Consider the following 25,230-nt stretch of genomic DNA (forward strand, 5'->3'; position numbering starts at 1 on the left):
AAAAGAAAGGAAATTATGACACATGCTACAACATGGATGAAACTTAAAGCATTATGCTAAGTGAAATAAACCAATACAAAGGATAAATACTGTATAATTCCACTGATATACCTAGAATAGTCTAATTCATAGAGGCAGAAAGTAGAATGGTGGTTGCCAGGTGCTGGGGGTAAGGGAGAATGGAGAATTATTTTTTAATGGATACAGAGTTTCTGTTTGGGATGATGAAAAAGTCCTAGGGATAGTTCATGATGATGGTTGCACAATATTGTGAATGTACTTAATGCCACTGAATTGTACATTTAAAAATGGTTTAAATGGTAACTTTTATGTTATACATATTTTACTACAATAAAAAAATGTTTTTAATTTCATTTCCTCCTACCTTGGATTGCATTAAACTATCATTGCAGTATAAGTGAGGTCATCTATAGAGAATGGCTAGTACTGTTTTTCTGTATTTTTCCTCTAGCAAATATAGTTTAAGAACATGTTGATCTGATTTCCAATCACATAATCAGGTGGATGGGCATTATTAGTGCCATATGCAATAGTCATGTCCCAGGTATCAATAATACCCACATCGAGATCCACAAAAATATCCCTCATGATAAGATTCTGAATATAGCCGTGAAAGTCACTAAACATCTCTGCATTTAGATATATCCCCCTGGTGTTTTCAGTTTTAAGGATCACCTTGGTCTCTGGGCTTCGCAAGAACAGACGTTCAATAGCCTTTTGAACATTGATGGCCCTACGGATGAAAATGTGGATGGGAAAGGGTCTGAAGTGCTGGCCGAGGGTAATGACAATGGCTGTATCACTGTCTCCTGCTACACGGTCAATTTCCCGTGGGATATAGTTTTCATCCTTCACCGAGAACAGATTTTTGGTGATAAATGGATGACCATGCTTTTTCCACTGAATCAAAATGTGTCTTTCGGTATCCAGAAGCACATGTGTTTTAAAGATCCCGGTTCCATGATGATCAAAATACTTTAAGGCTGATGGAAGACAAATCAATAAATCTTTTAACAAAAGGAAAATAACAATATAATTTTAAAACGCACACGTTTGTAAAATTCTAACCAAGATCACTTCTAACTATAATAGCATTGCTGCCTATGAGGGGAAGAGAACTTTACCAGAAGCATTAAAATCTTAATAAAATTTTGAACTTTTTATCAGAATATAGGAAGAGGAAGAAAAATGTCAACTATTTGTGAATAAAAAAATGAAATTTAGAGGCTGGCCCAGTGGAGTAGTGGTTAAGTTCATGTACTCCACTTCAGCAGCCCAGGGTTCGTGGGTTTAGATCTCAGGAGTGGACCTACACACTGCTCATCAAGCCATGCTGTGGTGATGTCCCACATACGAAATAGAGGAATACGGGCACAGATGTTAGCTCAGGGACAGTCTTCCTGACCAAAAAAAATAAAATAAAATTTAACTTTTTATTAAAAGCCCAAATCCAAACATTTGGCAAATTATAAAATAATAATAAAACAAACAGCAGAAAAGGATAGCAAAGAATTCCAATTATTATACAAATAACCTCAGAAGTCAACCATAATTTCAAAATAAAGTACATACTTTTCATCACTTTTTGTTAGTAAATCCACTGACGCAGTGTTGAGTCTCCCATGAGGTAAATAAGTTTTCTCTTCAAGCAGTCATTTATGATTTTTGTTTCATTTAACTCAATCTGGTTGCAAAATGCTGTAATCCACTTTCTTTTCACAGTATAACCACTGGGGAAAGGAGTCTTCATTCCAATCTGACATTTATTTTCTATGCTCTTCCTCTCTGGCAATAAAAATTCCCACAGTAAGCAATTTTTATTACCACGAATTATTTCAGAAACACCTTCCTTATTTTCTCCCTCTGTTTCCTCTTTTCCCTCCACCATTCTCTACTTCTTCCCTCGTCTCTTCTACAAATGTTTCTTTAACAAGGTCACATTAAATGGATAAATTAAAAATCCTCACTTTTGAATAATCTCATTAATGAATAGTTTTTCCTGGAGTGGGGACAGATTTTCTTTTGTGCTTTCGCAATGTTTCCCTGGGCTTCACCTTGTCATCAAGGCCACTCAACTGTGAGACAGCTACCCAAATCAGGAGCAAATGTGTGGCCGTAAAACAGCAGGACTCGGTGGCCCAGCTACATATTGTACCAATGACACTGGCCTTGCTGAATTGTGTATCTCCTTCTCCCCAAGCTACTTATCCATTAAATAAACTTGAGCACATTTATGAAATGAGGGTCACACATTGTCTATTTTGTGTGTACCAGAACCATGTTTTCTGGTTAATCAGAAAACCCCTTAAATGTTTAATTGTGCCCAGACCTGAATGGTCTGGCAATATTCTCAGTGTGGTCTGATTAGTGCAGAAAAAGGGAGGACATTACCTGCTTATTCTGAATACTCCAGTAGGAAAGTAGCCTAAGCTGTATTCACTGACTTGTATCAAGCTTTTACCTGTGTAAGACTCAGGCCGTTTTTATATTTTATCAATGAAAAACCACATCTTCTTTGTCATCTACCTACATCTATTTGTTGGGATTTGGGGTGTAAGTTTAGGAACTTGAATTTCTCTATAACGAACTACGTCGGGTTTATAAACAGTTCTGAAAAATAATAGTCTGGCACTATCTTCTAAGAAATTGCCTGACTTTACTAGAAATTACCATCCAGGCAAGAGGGAAGCCACAGGGATGTGAAGAGGACTCAAGTTGCCTCAAGAGTCTAAGAGATTTCTTTGGTATAAAAGTTGGGCATGGATGATGGTTGCCATGGCAGAGAAGGGATCTGTCTTTTCCACACACTGTGAGCTTTAGGTCTGGATTCATGATCTATTTATAGCTATGTTCTCCACAGGGTTTAGCGAAGTTCTTTGTCTACAGTAGATTCTCAATAAACATTAATTGAACGCATGAAAAAAGGGCAATGATAAATGTATATCCCATTAATTATTATAATGGAGATCATTTGCTTTTCTGAAATTCACTCTAACTTTGTTTTGACCACTGAAGTTCATGGGATAAAACTGAAAAAAACCCACAGAAATTGTTAGTTCGTAGAACTCTAACTGAGACGGTTTGGCTGCAAGAGAGATTAAAAATTAGAAACAAACGAATTTCCTAACTCTGTAACTCATCTGAGACATTTTCACCAGTATACAATCATTGGCTTTTCAGGAATAAATCTCAAGTTTAAACACAAATAACCTGTACATTTTGAGAGTAGGCAGCTAAAATTAAGGGTTGTCTAGCCTTTCTTATCTGACTCAGGATGAAAATTGATTTGAATTGATATGAAAATAATTTCTAAAAATAAAATTTCTTCTCTAAAACCCAAGATTATTGATACTATGTGTTCCAGGTGATGAGAGGTTGAAATGGTTAATGTCAAAGAAGTATCTCTTAAAGTATGAACATCCTTTAAATGGGTAAATTGTGAACACAGCAGGCAACAGCACAATAGACTTACGGTTACATGGTAAGACCTCGATAGATGTAAAGTTCTTCATCATTTCAACCCCCATGTTGGACCTTCAAGAAATGGGAAGATAAATTAGCCTGATATCTACCCAGACACCAGAATGAATCACTGGCTTAGAGGAGTTGAACCACTCTTGGCTCTCTGCAAATGCTTTTTTCCTTTATTTTGATATATTTAAGATATTCTGGGGAAGTAAATGGGTCAGGAGTCTGGGAAACTGTTCTCCTGCTAATGGCAAGGATCCAGAGATCCAGAGAGAGTCACTCTCTTTCCTTGTGCAATTAATCAAATGTATATATCTTTGATTTTACCTTCTAAATGATTTTCTACCACAAGCCATCCTCTCCACTTTTACCATATAGTAATTCAGACCTTCATCGACATTTTCCTAAGCCAGTACTTCTCAAACTTAAGCATGCATCGGAATTATCTGGAGTGGTTGTTACAACTCAGAATGCTGACTGAGCCTCATCCCCAGAGCTTCTGATTCAATAGTCCTGGGGCACTTGAATAGATAACTGCACCTCCATATTCATAGCAGCGTTATTCACAATAGCCACAATGTGAAAACAACCTAAGTGTTCATCAATGGATGAATGGATAAAGAAAATGTAGTCTATATATACAACAGAATATTACTCAGCCTTAAAAAAGAAGAAAATTCTGCCGTTTGCGACAACATGGATGAACATTATGTCCTGGAGGACATTATACTAAGTGAAACAAGCCAGATACAAAAAGACAAATACTGCATGATCTCACTTATATGTGGAATCTTAAAAAGTCAAACTCGTAGCAACAGAGAGTAGAATGGTGGATGACAGGGGTTGGGGTAAATGAGGAGATATTGGTTAAAGGGTATAAACTTTCAGTTATAAGATGACTAAGTTCTGGGCATCTAATGTATAGCATGGTAGTAATGTATTGTATACTTGAAATTTGCTAAGAAAGTAGATCTTAAGTGTGTCACCACACACACAAAAATGCTAACTATGTGAGGTGATCGATATGTTAATCAGCTTGATTATGATAATCATTTCACAATGTATACATATATCAAAACATCACGTGGTACACTTTAAATATACACCATTTTTATTTGTCAATTATGCCTCAGTAAAACTGGAAAAAATAGCTCTGGGGCGGGGTCCAAGAATTTGGATTTCTAACAAACTCTCAGGTGGAGCTGAGGCTGCTGCTCCAAGGACATTACTTCGAGAACCCTGTCCTAGATTATTATCATACTATCTTTCTGCCCCTTCGGTTTATCCCACCTGAATATACCCTCTCCGCTGCCTGTTTTATTCCCCTACACAAAATCTTTCCATCATTAACCTACAGGATAAGGACCAAGCTCCTTAACTGGCATACAACCTCCTATGAGCGTCTACTTCTCCAGCCTCATCTTCATGCACTCTCCACCTTCACTAGCCCCCAGGAGTCTATTTTCTGTACTCTCTGATCTCCTCGAGAGTAAGACTTAGGTCAACCTTATTCACTATAAGATTTCAAGTGCTTAGCACGGCGAGCTTCACTCAAGGTATAGGTCTTACTAATTAAGATGACTACATCTGGTCAATTGAATTCATTCCATCAGAATGAAATCCATCTAGGAGGACGGACTTCCAGGGTCAGAGCACAGAGACTTCCAGGAGGGACAAAGGAAGTATTTTTCAGAATTGAGAAGGATAGCCTGAATTCTAGGAAAGGATTTTTTAGGTCAAGTGAGAATAATATTCCCCTCATTAAGGGCGCCAGAGGGCTGGAGAAGTGAGAGGCCAGGGTGGCTGGACAGCGAGGGCTGCATAAAGTGGTGCAGTCATGGGAGACAGTGCTATAGCCTGGTGACTTTAGAATAAGATAGATTGGGATTCCAATTCTGACTCGCAACTTACTCTGGCCAAGCTATTTAACATGTCTGTGCTTAAATTTCCACACATGTGAAATGGCCATAATAATTGTCACTCCAGAGTGTTTTACTGAGGATCCTATCAGACCTATCTTTGGCACAAGGTTAAAATTTGCCTCAATGAGATGCTTGAACTTTTGAAACTTGAAACATTTACTCTTCTACATCTATTCCAGGTAAGGTTGAAGTTGACAAAAGAGACCAATACCTGGCTACCTTGTAAATTTGGTTACCAAAGCCAAACTTTGATGGGACATTAAAATTAGGATTAAAAATACATCCTCATGGTATAAAGGCATTCATTTCAATGTGTCTTATCTTAGTTTTGAGTGTGCATATGTGAGTATGTGTCTATTACCTTTCAGAAGGGGGTCCATAATATTGGACCATAATGGAAACTGAAATTGTCAATAATTGTGTTGCTTGTATGATATCTTCTCATGTAGTAACCTCTTGTTTATTTTCACATCATGATTATCAATAAAACTCTTAAATTCAAAAGTCTTTTTTTTTTTTTTTAACTTTGAAGAAGTGAGCATCTGAGGAGGTAGCAGCTGATGCTGTGGCCAGGGTTGGGAGAAAGAACCCGGGAGGGAAAATGTACTTACTATGTCACAAATGAAAGGGAAACAGGCTTAGTCCCAGGAATTGTGGGAAGGAAAGATGTCGTAGAACCTAGCTTGGACCAAAGAAGGAGCCCTAGAGCTTAGCAATAGAATAATCCATGAGGGTACTTGGATATGGAATCACCTGTGAAGCCAACTATTCCTTGTGTATGCACTAAATCACCTGTGAGGAGACTCAAATCTCTACTTCCATGCAGTGGGAAAAAAACTGGACAGTTTGAATAGAGCAGGGGATCCAGCAAGGAAATGCATCTGTTGGTAAGTAAAACAGGATTGGACAGATTACTGTCATCAATAAAGCCCACTTGAGAAGTAAGATTGGACCCAAAATACACACGGCTCTGCCAGACCAGGGACTTAGGATTTCCTGAGAGCAGCCAGGAGAGTGTACAAGGAGAGTTTTTCCAACCCAGGCTGCAATAAGGACCATCTCAACAAGGAGCTACGTGTGGCCAACAGGGAATAAATCCCATATATATAGGTAGTCGCTGCCCATAGAGTTAAGCCATGGCTCTGAGACCTTCAAGACAGGAAGGCCTCTATGTCTCCATGATTATGTTTCTTTAGTTATTACTAAAATATTTATTTGAAAAAGTCCAGCCTCTATTGGCTGAGTCATAGGATAAAAGGGTTTTTCCATACCTTGATCAGGAAAACAAAAAGAAGTAAAGGTGGTACGGGATGGAAGGGAAATCTTGTAGATATGTAGGATCAGTTGTGCCCCGCCCCCTGCCCTGTGTTATTATGATGTTTGAACTGGATTCGAACCTGAATTTCCAGGATATTATGCTATCCAGCTTGCTCTTCTGAACCCACTTCGAAAAACCAAGGCCTTTCTACAGCAGCAGTTACCAAACTATGGAACCAAAGTCCCTTAAAATGATCCATTAAATAAGTGTTCCACAGTCAAATAATTTTGGGAAATGTTTTGTGCTCTGTCCCTGCTTGAAGGGATAGATACTAAAGTTACTGAGAAGGCCTGCTGCAAAGAAATCTATTTAATTATTTTCCCAGATTGTATTTCACTTATTCTTTCGTTCAACAGTTGAGAACCTTCTGGTGTTAGGCATTGCGCTAGGCCTGTGAGACAGAATGGCAGCCCTCAATGGCTTCCTATCATACATAGATGGCCTCTGAGGTTCTGCCTACCTGTCTGACCTCGTCTCTCCCTCACTCTTTGCATTCCAGCCTCACTGGTCCCCCTTATGGTTCCTGGAACATTCCACCACAACATTCTTGCCTCAGGTCCCATTTGCTCTCTTGGAAATGGTATTTCCCCCAAACTTCACATGGCTCACTTCCTCACTTCATTCAGGTTGCTGTTCAAGTTCAGGTTGGTGCTCAAGGCAGGCCTTACCTGACCACTCTTTTACAACAGCATCCACCATCACATTCATACCCCTTATTCTGATGACTTTGTTACACATCTATTTGTTTATTTGTTTCTTGTCTTTCTACACCACTAGAATGTTGAATTCCAAACACCTAAAGCTGTGTCTGGAATACAGAAGGCGGTAACTACTTACAAATTGAATAAATGAATGAATGAATGGTGCAAAATTAGTTACAGTTATTGCCTCACTGAGCTTACGATTTAGCAGAGGATATAAAAAATATATTTGAAATTTAATAGTGTAATGAGTGTTATGATTGGGGAAGAACAGAATGCAATGGAAGAATATGGGACTAGCACTATACCCAGACTTGGGGGGAATGATGCTTAAACCAAGGATTATGAAATGCCAGAACTGACAGAGAATATGGTCCATTTGTGAAATAGAAGGAGTTCAATTTGACTGACAGAGAACAAGGCAGCATAAAAGTGAGACAAGAGGCAGCAGAGCTAGGCCAGTCCTTGTAAACATATTAATGAGTTTGCATTTCATCCTTAGAAAAATGTGATGATATTAAGTGTTATAAGCTAGGAAAATTAAAAGTCATCTGCATTTTAGAAACATTAGTCTGGGTGCAGTGTGGAGAATAGATTGAAGGATAAAAAACAGTAGGCAAGGAAGCCAGCTCTGGTGATTGTTGAAATAATTTAATTGAAGTATGATGATAGTTTATACAAGGATAGAGGCAACAGCAATAGAATGAAATGGCTGGATTCCGGAGATATTTGAGAGGTACATTTCATTCATAGGATTTGGTGATTTGTTTGATGCAAAGGGTGAAGTAGACTACATAATGATACCATTCACCCCTCCCCTTTTTATTTTGCATAGCATTAATACTTTGTAGGATTGGTATTCCACGGAATGTATTTTAGGAAATATTGGTCTATAAAAAATTACTGAATCTGGAAGTATTACAAACCGTGGAGAACAATAGGCATATGTAAAGCACTTCATTGGTAATATTCCTTATAGCAACTAGTCGGGATGAATAAAACCATGGTTGTCTAGGTGACCTGTATGAACCCTGTGAATATACTACCAGCTGAACTGACTCTGAGCGATGGATCTAATTCCAACCTAGTCAACATTCACTGACATGATAAGGGAGCTTGATTAGGAAAAGCTATTAGGCACAGTTGGGCTGAACCTAAGTCTACCTCTTTGTATCTGTTATTGTATTTGAAGGCCTGTTTACCTGTGGAAAAGGCTCCATTCTTCCTTTCTAAGATAGGAAATGTTTCTATTCCTGGTGGTTATGTGGGTTAGGGCATCACAGGGAACACGTGGAGGCCTCACGCAGTAGAAAGCTTCTTGGTCTCGATCGTCTAGGTACTTGCACAGTTCAGCACTTGAGTTGAGGATCAGGCCACACTCAGATGGGACTCGGGAGGTGCCATTGGCAAACTGGCCCGTGAAGATCACCCTGTCATAGCCTTGGTTCCTTGCTCTCCAGAGAGCTGACACCCCTTCACTGGGATGGATGAGCAGGAGAGACAGAGAGACCTGGCCCTCCCAGAACAGAGTGAAGCTGACAAGGTAGGTGCCGTTGTTGAAATCTGTCACCTTTCCTGAAGCGCCTGCCTTCAGGGCTGAGGAGGACATTCTGGCCCTCAGGAAATCTCCTCCATATTCCTTCCTGTGTCCCAAGTGGTCCCTCACTTTCAGCAGGATGTCTAGCTGATCCCCCCTGCAGTATGTGTCTTGAGGGCTGAGGATGGTGACTCTGCTGTGTGAGGCACTGGTGGTGATGTTCACATGGGTGAAGGGTCTGGGTGGGATCAGCTGGTCTAGTTTCTCCATAATTCCCTTTATTCTCAGCTCAGTCTCAGCTGGTGAAATTGCTGGATCCAGTGATGCTTCAGGGTGTACAGACTTTCTGAAGATGTTCCATTGATTCAGAGCAACAGGGCTCCTCAAGCTGAACAAGAACTGAAGCATTGAGGGAACAGGGATATATTATCAGCAAATAAGATGGCTTGGTTTTCAACATAAATTATTATGGTTTAGTTTACACACATTTCAGTGTGATGTAATCACATATCAAAAATTGATACTAACTAGTTTTCAGTTTTGGAATCATAGGAATTGATTTCCAGGAAATGTGACTTCCTCTGCTGCCAGCTGGTGATTTTATTTGGAAGTCATTGGCTTAAAAATTAACTATGTAAAATAAATATATATTATTTCATGATTGAATTTTAAAGTATTTACCTTTGCCAGCCCCTCATTTGGCTTATTTCTTCTTTATAAAAATCATATAGCCATATTATACACAATGTGGAAAACAGCAAATTTAAAAAAATATGATCTTATCTAAGCTTTGCTGTATTTATGGTATTTTTTATTATGTCCACTCTTTCTTTTTCCTTCCGTGTATATATTTTACCTAGTTGAAATCATACTAAAAACATAGTACTAATACTTTTTTGCAGCTAATACTATGTATAATAAACATTTTAATGTTGTTACATAATTTTTATGATCATTATTTTTAATTGTTGCATAATATTGCATCAAGAGGATATAAAATGAGTTATGTAGCCAATGATATTGGACTACTGGATTATATTTATTTGTTTCCATTTTACATCACACTTGGATATTTTCTAACACTTATACATATACAGGGTTATTTCCTTATGATGGATTTCTAGGGATGGAAGAACCAGATCATATATTATTCAATTATGTAATCAATTGGTCTAAGAACATAAATATTTTTATTCTTCTTGAGTGTCAAATATATTCTCAGGATAAGAGTTTACATTGCCACTAGCAATATGTAAGACTACCTGTTATGCCATGCCAGTGTCTCATTGGTCACTGCAGCAAACAAGGCATAGAAGTTATGAGTAATGCTCCTTAACAAGAGTACTGAGGCAAATATTTACTCAAATGAAATATTCTTTTTGCTGACAATGAATGCCATTATACTCATCTGGACAGCAAGGTAACTGGAGAGAATGCTAACTACCAATGTAAAGTCTGTTCAGGTCCCAGAGTCTCCCAAGCCCCGTGGAGGTACTGGCCTCCACATAAGACCACTGGCCTGTGGCCTAAAATGAAGTGGGTAAAGCCCAGATTGGAAACCTATTCCTGTTTGTTTGGTTTTTGCTTTGTTTTGTTGTTTAAGTCGACTACTGTTTAATATTTATGCAGAAAGGCTTGGAAGCCCAGGTATACTATTTCCTCTATCATAAGAGTTGTCAAATATTTTTCTGGAACAAGATATTTAGCTATGCCAAAACAATTATATAGCACCATATATATCATATTATGATAATTAGATAGTTGCCTGAACAAAATATTCATACAAAACTATATCTTCTGATTGATGACTTTGAATAGCTACATGCTCACAGAGAGAAAGGAGTTGTACCTGAATATCTCAGTTGACCAAATCTTCCTTACAAAACTCATCAATTTAAATATCTTTGGTTAAATTATAAAATGTTGTCATTAAAACTATTTGCAAATTTGACAGGTGAAAATGGAGACTTACTATTATTTTGGATAAGATTTACTTTAATACCAGTGTGTTTCAACTTTATTTTCTCTCAAATACTTGTTTTACTAATATATTTCTTTTCTCCTGAATGGTCTATTTCCTTTGTCCAATTTTTTATTTTGATTTCAACGATTTTTTTTATTTCTCTGTTGATATCAGTTCTTTATATAACAAACGTCTTCACATTTAGTCTCTTAATTTTGCAGAAAATATTTGTTCATTGGTTGACATTTTTACAAGTATTTAACACTTATAGTTGAAGCCCTGAAAACTTCCTTTGTGACTTACTTCTGTGGCTTCTAATCTTAGACTGTTCTCCAAGCTTTCATTTTCTAAATATTCAATTCAATTTTTTTCCATATTTTCTATGATTGACTTTGTTAATACTTTTGTCTATCTAGATTTAGCCAAGTGGACAGAAAGGACTACTCTACTGGTTATTATGGTAAATAAAGATAAGCTTTGCCCTCTTTACTAATCTTAATAATAATAATTTAAATTTAATTAACTATTACTGATTAATTATAAAAGGAAGACATCCAATTATTATTTGCAGCTGATATGATTATATTCCCAGAAAGGCCAATCTAGTAAGAAGGACAAACACATAAACTTATTACCAAAAGCGAATAATTTGAAAGATATATAAGTAGAACTCCATGGGTACCTAAAAGAGATTGTAGCAAACTTGGCCTGGGACAGTTAAGAATGGCTTCATGGGAGGGAATGGGAGTTATTGTTTAATAGTCACAGAGTTTCCATTTGGAGTGATGCAAAAGTTTTGGAAAGAGAGAGTGGTGATAGTTGCACAACATTGTAAATGTAATTAATGCCATTGCATTATACACATAAAAATGGTTAAAATGGAAAAGGTTTATGTTGTATACATTTAATCACATTTTTAGAATTAATAATGTAATGTGCCAAAAACCGTTAAATTATACACTTTAAATGGGTGAATTGTGTAGTATATGAATTATAGCTGAATAAAGCTCAATTTTTAAAAAAATGGCTTCACAGAGCTGATGACATTTGATTCTCAAAAGATGAGAGGGAGATTACCAGATAGAGAAGGATTTTTAGGCAAAGATATCTTTGGCACTGAGATTTTTATCTTTTCAAGAAAAACTTTATCTTCACTATGTCTCCGTAAACTGTGGCCATAAGACCAAAACCATTAACCTTCCCTCAAGGACAATTCTTTGAGTAAAGAAGGCAATTAGTGTCAAAATAAATAAATAAATAATTAAACCTAAATATTTGAAGGGCTTGGAGAAGCTCTGAGGAACAGAGTAATAAAGAGAATCCGCCATCTTGGTTTCCGTGTGTCTGATGTGGGCCTTCATTGATTATAACTAAGCAATTCTGCTCCCAGATCACTTTATAATAACAAATATCCTAAAGTTCTTATGTTATAAAGACCCCAGTAATAACCAAATTAAAGAAGAGTCTAGGCTAACAGATGCTACAGACATTCTAGAAGATTTTGAAGAATTGTAACTTATTATTCTTGCGTTGGGACTTCCAGAGCAGAGTTTTTATCTGATTACCCAGGGCTAAGATATGTTTATTCTCAGGTTTGTTAGGATTCTTGTTTTTGGGATTCATTTCCTGACACTGCGTCCTAACTGATTGAGGGGACAAACTCTGAAGTAAAGGATTTGAGGATCTTCTCCACTAGCCCTTGGTCATGCCTGGAATCCCAGCTTATTATTACTCTGAGGGTGAGACTGCTGAGGACTCGGGTTATATAGCTTAACAAGACATCAGATATTCCTAGAAAATAAGGATTTTTCTTTCAACACAGATACAGTGATTACATGATTCAGTAAAAAGAACACTGAGTTTTGATTCCTAGTGTCACCATTTACCACCTGTGTGATTATGCATTAGATGAAGCTCCATTTCCTCATTGTTAAAGTAGGGTTCTTTACACATGGGACATTCATGTTGAAAGATAATGATAGAATAAACCTCTTTAGTTTCAGAAGTGCCTCTTATAAGTAGCAACTCATTGGATTTTTTTTTAATTTTAATCCACTATGAGAACCTTACCTAACCCTAACTATCATCTCTTTGGGAATTGGGCTACAATTTCTCTTTTTATTTCAAGCATACCTTGATATGTTTTTGCATAAGACCAAACAAAGGAGGTGTTTGTTAGAGGCAAGAGTCATGGAAAGGCATGACGTCGAGTGACCAAGTGCAGATTCCACACCTTTATCATGTTTCCAATATCCTCATTTTCACTTTACATCTTGACTCTAACCGGATTCATCGAATTTAGGTAAAGCAGGAATTAACTGGTGTGGGCAGACCTGAGGTAGACATCTATTTTTGTTTTGTTTTAACTGCAATACAGTAAAATTGACTTTATTAAATGAACAGTTCTACAACTTTTAATACGTGTCTAGATTTGTGTAAGCACTGCCATAATCAGAAATCAGACCAATTCCATCATCCCCAGGGACTGGCCCTTTGTAATTACACCCTCCCTTCTCCCCTAACCCCTGGCAACCACTGATCTGTTCTCCATAGCTATAGCTTCACCTTTTCCAGAAATGTCATAAAAATGGAATCATACACTTTGTAACATTTTGAGGCTGGTTTCTTTCCATCAGCATAATGCCCTTGAGATTTGTTCATGTTGATGTATCAGTAGTTTGTTTGTTTTTGTTGCTGAGCGGTATGTATGGATGTACCAGTTTGTTTATCTCCATTTGTTGAAGAGCATTTGGGTTGTATCTTGTTTGGGGCAATTATGGTTAGAGCTGTTATAAACATTCGTGTACAAGTTTTATGTGAATATAAGTTCTCATTGCTCTACAGCAGTGATTCACAACCAGGGCTGATTTTGCCCTGCAGGGAACCTTTTGGCAATGCCTGGAGAATTTTTGATTGTCACAACTAAAGCAGGGAGGGGGGAGGGGGATGGGGAAGGGGGCAGGGCGGGGTGTGCGTGGTAGTGTTGCTACTGGCATCTAGTGAGTAGAAGTCAAAGAGCATTATCCTACGATGCAAAGGACAGCCCCCAACAACTAAGAATTATTGGCCTAGAATTTCAATAGTTCCGCAGTTGAGAGACCCTGCTCTACAGTAAATATCTAAGAGTGGGAATTACTAGGGTATATGGTAAATAAGTGTATGTTTAACTTTATAAGCAACTGCCAAACTGTTTTCCGGAGTGGAAACTGTTTTGGCATTCTCACAAGCAGTGAGAGTTCCAGTAGTTTCGCGTTCTCACCAGCAGTTGATATTGCAGGGTTTTCTTTAGTTAATGAAAAAAATGAATGAAATGAAATTTTTTTCATTTTTTGCCATTCTAATAGGTACATAGGGATAGCTCAGCAGAGTTTTAGTATGTATTTCCTTAATGGCAAATAATATTGATCATCTTTTTCATTTGCTTATTTGCCATCCATATATCTTCTTTGGTGAAGGATCTATCCAAGTTTTTTGCCCAATTCTTTATTGAATTGTTTATGTTCTTACTGTCAAATTTTGAGAGTTCTTTATATATTATGGATACAAGTGTTTTATTGAATGTGTGATATGCAGATATTTTCTTCTAGTCTCTAGCTTGTCTTTTCACTCTCTCAACAGTGTCTTTTGCAAAGGAAAATGTTTTAATTTTGATGAAGCCCCATTTACCATTTTTTTAGTTTTATGGATCACGCTTTTTGTATCATATCTAAGAACTCTGACTAACCACAGGCCATTAGGATATTCTGTTTTATTTAAAACTTTTGTGGTTTTACATTTTATAATTTTTAGATCTATGATCCACTTGAGTTAATTTTTGTATAAGGTGTGAGGTTTAGGTTGATATTTATTTTATTACCATATGGATGGCTGATTGTCCCAAACATTCATTGTAAAACTATCATTTTTCCATTGAATTGCCTTTCGACATTTGTCAAAAATCAATTAGCCATATTTGTATGGCTACATTCCTAGACTTTCTATCCTGTTCTACTCATCTTCATGTCTATCCCTTCATTAATTCCCTACTATATTGACTATTATAGCTTTATAGTAAGTCTTGAAATTTTGTAGTATGACCTCAAACTTTATTCTTCTTTTTAAAACTTGTTTTGTCTATTCTAGTTCCTTTGCTTTTCCATATAAATTTTAGCCTACCTATAGCTTTATATTTAAAATGGGTGTATTATACATAGCTTATGGCTGGTTCATGTTTTTAATCCATTCTGATAGCTACTGTCTTAATTAATTGATATGTTTGGACTATTTATATTTAATGTATTTATTGATATGCTCTGACTTGGTTGCCATTTTATTAATTGTTTTCTATTTGTTCTTTCTCTTTTTAGTTCCTGTGGAACCATTTTGAAACACAACTAGAGCTCTCTGTTTTCCTTAACAAAGTTTGCCGTCAAGGGAAACTATTTCACCAGAGCTTAAACAACTTGGATTTGCCAAAGTCTAACCAACTTGGGGGAAGGAAAATACCCAAATCCAGCTCCCCTCTAGCCTTCTTATTTCACCTAGATGAGAAGCACTTGTGAAGGTCACAGCTTAGGGGCACAAGCTCACTAAAATACTTAGACTGAAGCATAGGACTATAGAATGCTTCTCCTTCCCCATACCTTATCAATACACCAATAGAGGTCCTGTATAAAAACAGGGGCTGACAGCTAAAAGCACTGTAAGCCTCAGACACTATTTAAAAAGGAGTCTCTAGGAAAACTCAAAGACAAAGATTCTAGGGGAAACAAAAACTAGGACTCTAAAGGAAATTTTAGCCTGTGACACCATATCTGTAGTAAACAGTCTAACTCCTATCCAGATAAACATAAAACCTCACACTAAAGACCTGCCCACCTCAGTTCCAGTTTACCCAATATACCATGTCCAGCTTTCAATAAAAGATTACAAAGCATTCAAAAAGAAAAAAAACGCAGTCTAAAGAAACAATGTAAGCATCAGAACCAAACTCAGGTGTAGTAAAGATTTTGGAATTATCAAACCAGGAATTTAAAATAACTATAATTAGTGTGCTAAGGGTTCTAATGGAAAAAGTGGGCAACATAAAGGAACAGATGGGTAATGTAAGCAGAGATACAGAAACTCTAAGAAAGAATCAAAAGGAAATGCTAGAGATAAAACACTGTAACTGAAATGAAGAATGCCTTTGATGAACTCATTAGCAGGCTGAACATAGCCAAGGAAAGAATCAGTGAGTTTGAAGGTAGGTCAATAGAAACTTCCCAAAATGAAAAGCAAGATAAAAAAGAATAATAATAATAAAAAAGAACAAATATCCAAGAACTGTGGGACAAATACAAAAGGTATAACATACACATAATGGGAACACCAGAAGGGAAAAAAAAAGAGAAGAGAACAGAAGAAATATTTGAAATAATAGTGGCTAAGACTTTTCCAAAATTAATAACAAATACCAAACCATAGATCCAGGAAACTCAGAAAATACCAAGGAGAATAAATACCAAAACATCTACAATTAAGGGGCCAGCCCTGTAGCATAGTGGTTAAGTCTGGCACACTCCACTTCAGCAGCCTGGGTTCACAGGTTCAGATCTCGGGCTCAGATCGACACCACTTGTCGAGCCGTGTTGTGGCAGTGACCCACATACAAAATAGAGGAAAATTGACACAGGTATTAGCTCAGGGCTAATCTTTCTCAAGCAAAAGCAGAGGAAGATTAGCAACAGATGTTAGCTCACAGCGAATCTTGCCCCCCCCCAAAAAAAATCTACAGCTAAGCATATAAAATTCAAATTTAAGAAAATCAAAGACAAAGAGAAAAATCACCATAGAAGCCAGAGGAAGAAAAAACATCTTACCTATTGAAGAACAAGGATAAGATATCTATGTCCTATTCTACAAAACCTGTAAATATATTAGATACATGACCAAGGGAAATTAAGGTTGAGGGTGCAATTAAGGTTGATAACCAGCTAACCTTAAAATAGGGCGAGTATCCTGAATTACCCAGGTGGGCCAAATGTAATCACAAGAGTACTCAAAAGTGAAAGAGAGAGACAAAAGAGGGAGAACCGGAGAAATGTCACTGTGAGAAGAATTTGGCCCAATGTTGCTGGCTTTGAAGACGGAGGAGCCAAGAAAAGCAGACAGCATCTAGAAGCTGAAAAAGGCCAGGGAACGAATTCTCCCCTAGACTGTCCAGAAGGGTATGCACCTTGATTTTAGCCCAATGAGATCCATTCTAGAATTTCAATCTCCAGAAATGTAAGATAAATCTGTGTTGTTTAAACCACCAAGTTTGTGGTAATTTGTTACAGTAGTGGTAGAAAACTAATACAGTTATAACTGCTGTTTTAAAATCGCTGATAATTCCACCTTCTGTGTTATCTCAGGGTTGGTGACTGTTGTTTATTCCCTTGCAGGTTGTGATTTTCCTGGCTCTTCATATGCTGAATAGTTTTCGCTCATATCCCAGATATTTTAAATATTATGCTATGAGATTCTTGGTCTTGCTTAAACCCTAAGAGTAATGTTGATTTTTTTTTTAAATCAGGCAATTGATCTACTGCCACAAGTTCCAATCCAACTTTTGTGGGCTCTAGTTCCAAGGTCTGTTCAGTTCTCAAAGGCTTTGCTGTGCTATTTGAATCTGTCCCATGCATGTGACATCTGGTGGCCAGTCAGGGACCTGGGCAGCGGTCTAGCCTGTAGTTCAATTCTCAAAGCCTTTGGTGTGCTATTTAGGGTAAGGTCAACACAAGCTAAATTCAGATTTGAACGCAGAAATTCACCCACTACTTTATGGGATGGCTCTTTTGAGCTTTGTCTTCTCTGCAATTTCTCCAACCCTTTCCCATTCTCTGGGGTCCCTATTTTTGGTCCTTCAGCCAAATAAATGGAGCAGGAAGAAGTTTTCCCCACCCCAGTGAAAAACTTAATATGCTTCCCTAGATTTCCTGTGGCACCTGAGATCAGGCAGGAAATTTGAACAACGTCTGACAAAGACAAGCTGAACACCACATTGGGTTCCAAACTCTTAAGGGAAATGTTGTTTGGATAAGATTCAGTGTGTAATGAGGTTTTAAACTTGAACAGAAGTAAAGTAAAAAGGAAAAATATTAAACTTTCTATTTTTAGATAATTGTAAATTCACATGTAGTTGTCAGAAATAATAGAGAAATCTCATGTACCCTTCACCTGCTTTCCCAATGGTAACGTCTTGCAAAAGTGTAGTAATACATCACAACCAGCATGTTGACCCTGTTATAGTCAAGATACAGAACATTTCCATCACCACAAGCCTCCTTCATGTTGTACTTCCTTTCCACCTCCAGCCCTCCTCAACCCCTTAACCCCTGGCAATGATTTATCTGTTCTCCATTTCTATAATTTTGTCATTTCTAGAATACCATGTAATGGAATCACACAACATATGAGCCATACATATGAGCAAGGAAAAAGAAAGAATTTTGTGCCAGGCCCTTAAAATTAGGCGTATAAAGGGGAAAGTCTCTTTAAAATAGTAGTAGCAGAGCTAGGATCAGCATTCAATGCTCAACTTCACTCTTAGCCCAATTGCTTCATTCTTTTAATAACTTGTTTCAAATATACATATTTCAAATATAGATACATTAAGGATATATACATATTTCAAGTATATATAATATTTATATATACATAAATATCAAATATAAATATATATACTTCAAATACACACATATTTCTTATATATATAGACCCTAATATATAGGGTCTTTTTCAGAAGACTCTAAGATATTTTGTTCTCCACAATGCATCTGGCCAAATATCACCAATTACTACATAATCCTCCTCTTCTCTGTCATTTTCTAATCCGTTGGTTTCTTCCACTCATTGACTGAAGATTTTGAAGAACTGGGCTTATAATCTTCTTTGTCACTAAAAGCCCTGACATCCTCCAAGTAGACCTCAATATCCGGGGAAAGAATTCTTCCAATACCTAGATCTCTTTCTTGCTTAACCTTCTCTGCTGTAAGAGTAGTCAGACAGCAATTCAACTCCTTGTCACCTTGCCCAACTTAAGCGTAACCACATCTTTTCTTTCCTACTTCCTATTTGTTTCTGTTAGCGTCTTTCCACAAGAATTTAAATGTATTCAAGTATCTCCCAAATTAAGAAAAACTTTTTGAGCCTCCTAGTCTCCCTTTAACCACTATCCTAACTTTCACTTATTCCCTACCCCAACTCAATTAAGCTTCTCAAAAGTCCACTTCAATCCCTGTGCTTACTTTCCCTCCTACCACTCACTTCTCAGATCAGTGCTTTTTTGTTCCTCAGGGCAATATCATTAGCAATTCTTTCTTCTCACTCTATAATTCAACCAAGGAAATATCACAGATTCCAATGACTTGAACTGCCATTTATATTCTGATGCTTCCTTAATATATTTTTCTAAACCAGATCTTTCTCAGCTTCAAATCTGTATACTCAACAATCTACTGAAGCAACATCTCCATTTAGATGACAGAAAAGCACCTCAAACACAGACTGTTCATATCTAAACTTTTATCTTTTTGCTTCCAAAACTATTTCTCTTACTCTGTTCTATACTTCAGTGAATGGCATCACCAGCCATGCAGCTGTACATGCCTAGAATAATTCCTGCTTAACCCCACCTCCTCACGCTGATAGCCAATCACTATTTCTGTCAATTCTATCTCAAATCCATTGACATTTCTCCAGCTTCATTGTTAGTACCTTATTTCAGGTCACCATTACCTCTCACCTAGATCACTAGAACAGTCTTTATTTAGTTATTTAACAGTTCTTTATTAAGCACCTACTATGTGCTAGACACTGTTCTGGGCACTTGGGATATACCAACAAATAATTACAGATAAAAAATCCTTGCTCTTATGGAGGTTGCTTTACAGTAGGTCAAGATAGACAATAATCAATAAACATAATAAACAAGTAAATGATATATTATTTTAGAAAGTGATAAGTATTATGGCAAAAGAACATGTCAAACAGAGTAAGGGAAATGCTAAGAGGTGGGGGTGGGGCTGTTTATAGTGTTAAATAAAGATGACATTTGAGCAAAAAGGAGAAGGAAGAGGGTTAGCTATGTGAAAACCTAGAGGAAGAACAGACAGACGAAACAGCCAGTGCAAGAACGTCTTGGGCCAGCTTAAGTGGGTTTCTGTGTCCTTTAATTAAATGAGCCTGATGAGACACAGTGCCAAGGAGTCTGGGCCCTAGACTGCTACATGAGGAGCCACTGAAGGTGGTTAGAGTAACATTCAAATTTTTATTTTAGAAATATAATCTCAGATTCTTGAACACAGAGATGATGTCTGATATTTCTGTATTCCCAATACTTAGTCCAGTGCCTGACACACAATCTATACTCAACAGATATTTGTTGAATGGATGATTACAGCAGGCTGAGACTGGGGTCAGGGAGATTAACTAGAAGATTATTTCAACACCATAGATGAGAAATAACAAAGGCCTGGAATAAAGAAAGACGATGGGGATGGAGAAAAAAGGATAGATTTGAGAGATATCTAGGAGGTAGAATTTATAAGACTTGGTGGCTGATTGCTTGAGAAGAGAGGTTTGGCTTTGTTGACTGATGGTCTGTGGCAACAGGAGAGAGAGGAAAAAGAGCAGAGTATTTGTTTCCATTTGATTTTGTTTGTTTTGTTTTTGCCAAGAAAGGTGGTGAGGGAGATGATAAATTCAGGGTGTGTTTCTTTGTGCTGGTAACACCAGTGCAAGACTGAAGTGGAGATAACCGATGAACAGCACATATTCACGTGTGGGACACAGAGGAGGTTTCAGCTCTGGGGCTACATAGGCAGAGATTCTCAAACTGTAGCGAACATAGGAATCAGCTGGGGAGATTGTTAATACTTCATAATCTTAGGCCCAAAGATTTCTTCTCAGTAGCTCTGGAGTGGGTCCCAGGAATCTGCATTTGACACACACGCACAAACACGGGTGTTCTGGTGCAGAGAGCTTCCAGACCTCACTTCAAGAAACACAAATATTGGTAATGGATGGGACCTGAGCATATGATTTAAAGGATACAGTGTGAAAGAGAAAAGGATCAAAGGAAGAAAACTAGAGAATACAGATATATAGAGAGAGGACTCACGAAGAGAAACATTTTGAGCTGTGGTCTGAGAGTTCTGTTACTGACCATTTCACATCATTGTCTGAATGTCTTAGACTTGTGATCCTTCTCATTTGGAGCTGGGAGTTGGTGTTAGACAAAGGTAAGGGAGACACTTTTAGAAGAAGTTGGGTTCAAATTTAGAAGAACCTTGAATAATGGCTAACTAAGGAGTTGATCTCATCAGTGCCGTCATCTGTGAAAGTCATTTGTGAGAGTTTTTGATCAGGACAAGACGATGAAAGCAGAATTTTTGGAAGACCAGTTTTGTACTCAGTGTTTGGGAGGAGGAGAAAATGAAGCAAGATCAGTTAAGAAAGACTGCAGAAAGGGAAAATCAAAAAACAAACTGAGCTATGCAAAGAAAAAGGAAACCTCTAAGAAGAAGGCAGAGGACTGAAACAGAGATTTCATTGGATTGGAGTCTCAGAGCCAGGATTGGAGAGAATTTTTAGGCAGGACGGTTAGCAGTGCCAAATACTACAGAGATGGCTGCAAATCCACCTGCCACTAAAAAAAGAATAATAGCATATATATTGTCAAAGGGATTGATGCTGAACAAGGAACCCTGTCATCCACATCTGTTGCTAAGATGACATGCTTTTTCATTTTTAATCATTGCCTTGATAAAAGTGAGCATTCAAAGTCACTGTGACTTTCTCTGAATTCTGAAAAAGGAAAGAATTCCTACCTTTGTGTGGTCTTTTGAAGCCAAGTAAACAACCCAGAAAACTAAGATAAATATGAACATCAGCAATAATTTACGCGTTGTGGCATTTGGAAACAAAGTGAGTACCCTGTAAGAGAAGACAGAAGAAATAATCACACATTAAATCCAATAAACATGACATTGCTCTGTATTCTTTGGTTCCTTCTCAGTACTTTCCAGAACGGGATTGTGTTCTTTAAGCTTCTATCTCCTGGGTTTTCAAAAAGTCCCGTTATATGTTCTATTAGGAATGAAAAACAATGGTCCTTTCTGGTTCCTGACCCTCAGGTTAATTCTTCAGTTTGGAGTTACATCAGAGCTCTGAGACTTTTCTCTCATTCAAGGACTTGGTGGGCATAGCAAGGTTTTAGAAACTGTTTATCCTGAAAACACTTTTTTCCAGTGCCCTTCAATGAATCCCCATCTCTAAATCTCTCTCAGATATGAAACACATTCACACTCATGCACGCACACGTGCGTTACCTGGTGCCCCCTCTCCCTGGTCTTACCTGCCTCCTGAGGCTTCATTCTAAACCTCCCATTTGTTTTCTTAGGCAGCTTCTTTCCACCTCTTTCCTCCTCTCGCTAAAGTAATTGAAAAACATTGCAATAAAAGGCAAGGATGTATTCTTTAGAAAAGGTAATTGCTGAGTGGCCAGAATTTTAGTTTTTTAAACCTAGAAGCCCAAAAGTATGAGCTAAATTATGGCAATGTTTCTCAAAATTTTTGTTTGTGACCCACAGTAAGAAAATCATATCAAATCCCATTTCAGAGCTCACACACACACACACGCACGTCTCATAAAACAATATTTATCCTTATTGCGAGCAATGCACTGTGATATTTTCTAGTAATTCTATTTTATTCCTTTCCATTTTATATTTTCCATACCAAATAAAATAATTGTACTTTCCCTAAGGGTTGAAACGCATCATTTGAAAAGCACTGACTGGTCTATGGTTGTCCCTCCCGTCTCTGCCATTAAGCCTGCAAAAAAGAGTTGGAAAGTACCGTACCTATGGATGAATATCTTCTCCATCATATTCTCATATTCTCTCACGGCAATTACAGCCATCCAGAGCTTCTTTGGTTAAAGCAGTCTTTGTATTTATTTCAGGGTTGGAGTTCCCCTCTAAGCTTCATTGATCAAAAGCTGAAATGCCATTTGTGGCCACAGTGTGCCAGCTGGAATCACAGACCTCCCTTTCGATGGCCTGTTCCTGCTCACCCCACAGAGCCAGAAGAAAGAAGCCAGGAGGAAGATCTTCAGTTTGTTTTAGAGAATGGACATATCTAATTCCAGCCCAGGGTCACCTTTGGTTGAGGCCTTCCATAGTTTTATACAGAGTGCATTGCCTTTGCTCACACCTTTGTTTTGTGTCATGTGGAATTAGCCACGTCCGCAATAGCAGGAGAAGATTCTGAAAAAACGGAAAGACAAAAACAGAAGAGCTTGTCCACTGTTCCTGAACGACTGAGACTTGGTTTGGCTAGTGTCTCTCAATGTGTGGAGTACTTTCTTTGTAAACTCCTTCCTTTGCTCTAAACAAATGCATATGTTAAGCATTCCAACAATGATTTAAATTAAATCTCAGGCCATGAAAGGAAGAGCCACAAGGTCTAAATCCCACTGCAACTTGCATCTGTAACAAGGTAGGAGAGAATCTAAAAGAGCAAACTCAGTGGATGTGGGGACCACTGTCACTAAAGGTGGTATGCATGGTCACAGTGTAGCCACTTACCGGGTGGCCTGCTACCACCATATTATACCAGCCATACTCAGTTTGCATTGCTCTGCATGGGAATATCTACAGAGTTAGAGATATTTAGATATAGATAAATCTAGATAAAGATATAGATACAGATATAGAGATATGGATATATCTAGATATCTATGTATAGAAATAGATCTAGATACAGATATACATGTATGGATATACATGCATGTATTTCATACATATGATATATATATAGAACATTGGTTTGTTTGCATCTGTGCCAATCCCTCCAGGCACATATCCATATAACTGTATGGATATCAAGACTGTGATCACAGCATGTTGGAGATTGGCACAGAGATGCAGTAGATAATTTCTAAAGGAACTTATTGAAAAAAAAGATATAGATCCCGCCAACCCTTCCCCACCCCTGATAAGGTATGTTCCTTTCTACTGCCTTGTACTACGATATTGTGACAATTATAATAGTGGGTCCAGGATTCTTAAACTGAACCCTGGAAGCCTTCTTGCTTGTATGGAACTGAGAACACTTGGTTCCATAAATCCTTGATGAGAAATGTGTGCTCCGAGCCACAGCATAATTACCACAACCACATAGATAATGGCATGGTAAACAGACAAATGCTTTGTACCCCTAAAATATATAATTAACTCATGTTGTTTTCATAATATTTGTTGAGCTAGTTGGGACAGATACTACCACTCCTGTGTAACAAAGAGTCTGGGACACAGAGAGGGGCCACAAAACTGGTCTGAGGTCACGGCGTCAGCAATTGAGCCGAGTCCAGAGCTCCGGGCCCTTGAATTGTGTGCGCTTGCAGCCCACAGGAATGGACGCAGTGGGTTCAGGGTACGGCTCCACAATCCTTGAGACTGATTTGAGAGGAAATAAATGTAATGAAGGAGAGCTGATTTTTGGTTGAAGTAACACAGTCTTGACTTGTGCTTTTCAAATTAAAATTATTTTATCCAATGGTGGGAGGGGAGTATGAGGCCACATTTTGGGGGTAGAGGGGTACTAGGTACTAAACAGTACATTTTCCTCTAGTGTTAATTTTATTCAATGATTTTTGGGGGGGTGGGAATTAAAGCTATTTGACTGGTAAATAACTTTAGATATTTTTGTCACTCTAAACTTCAGTATACCACGGGGTAAATGAAACATTTGCATGAATTTTTAAGATAAAAGAAAAGACTCCCAAGGAATTTTAATCACTTAGCAAGGTCTTTTTTTTTTAGCAATATCCATAGGCTCCTGAAGGTTAAAGTTCATTCTTCTCTGCTTTTGGAATACATTCATAGAGAAGTTTGAGTTAAACTCAGAGAAACTCCCCTGGCACACACTCAGAAAAAACTAGGAGAGTGTGTGTGTTGCCAGCACTCTTGTGGGAGAGGTTGCCCTGACCTCATGAACATAAGTATCCAGTCTGGGGACTGTGGGGGAAGGAAATGAACATTTGTTCTAGGTAGAACATTAAGAACCCACTCCTGATATTTCCATCCATTTGGAAGGACATTAATGATTTTTCATAAGAAGGTACCCAATCTCCTCTGCTTCTTCCTGCTCAAGAAGGCCTGGCTTGATCAAATGCTGCCTGGACAGGGTAGGTAAGCTTTTCTGATTCTGGGGTTCAGTATTAGAAAGACCTCTTGCCTACATGTGGGTATAAACCACATTCTCCAATTTCAGCTTTCTTAGGAGTAACAGTG

The 25,230-nt window shown here is 37.8% G+C and overlaps 1 protein-coding gene across 1 annotated transcript; it reads right to left on the reverse strand.

Moving 5' to 3' along the window:
• Positions 1–468: 468 nt before the first annotated feature.
• LOC131408432 (NXPE family member 2-like) lies at positions 469–22,823 on the reverse strand. The gene is given in 6 exon segments (XM_058545181.1): positions 469–1,004; positions 1,594–1,802; positions 3,490–3,555; positions 8,633–9,366; positions 21,763–21,868; positions 22,798–22,823. Coding segments are annotated over 6 exon segments (1,677 nt in total).
• Positions 22,824–25,230: the final 2,407 nt, after the last annotated feature.

Source organism: Diceros bicornis, chromosome 7 (genome assembly GCF_020826845.1).
Source record: "Diceros bicornis minor isolate mBicDic1 chromosome 7, mDicBic1.mat.cur, whole genome shotgun sequence".
In the NCBI taxonomy this organism is placed as follows: domain Eukaryota; kingdom Metazoa; phylum Chordata; class Mammalia; order Perissodactyla; family Rhinocerotidae; genus Diceros; species Diceros bicornis.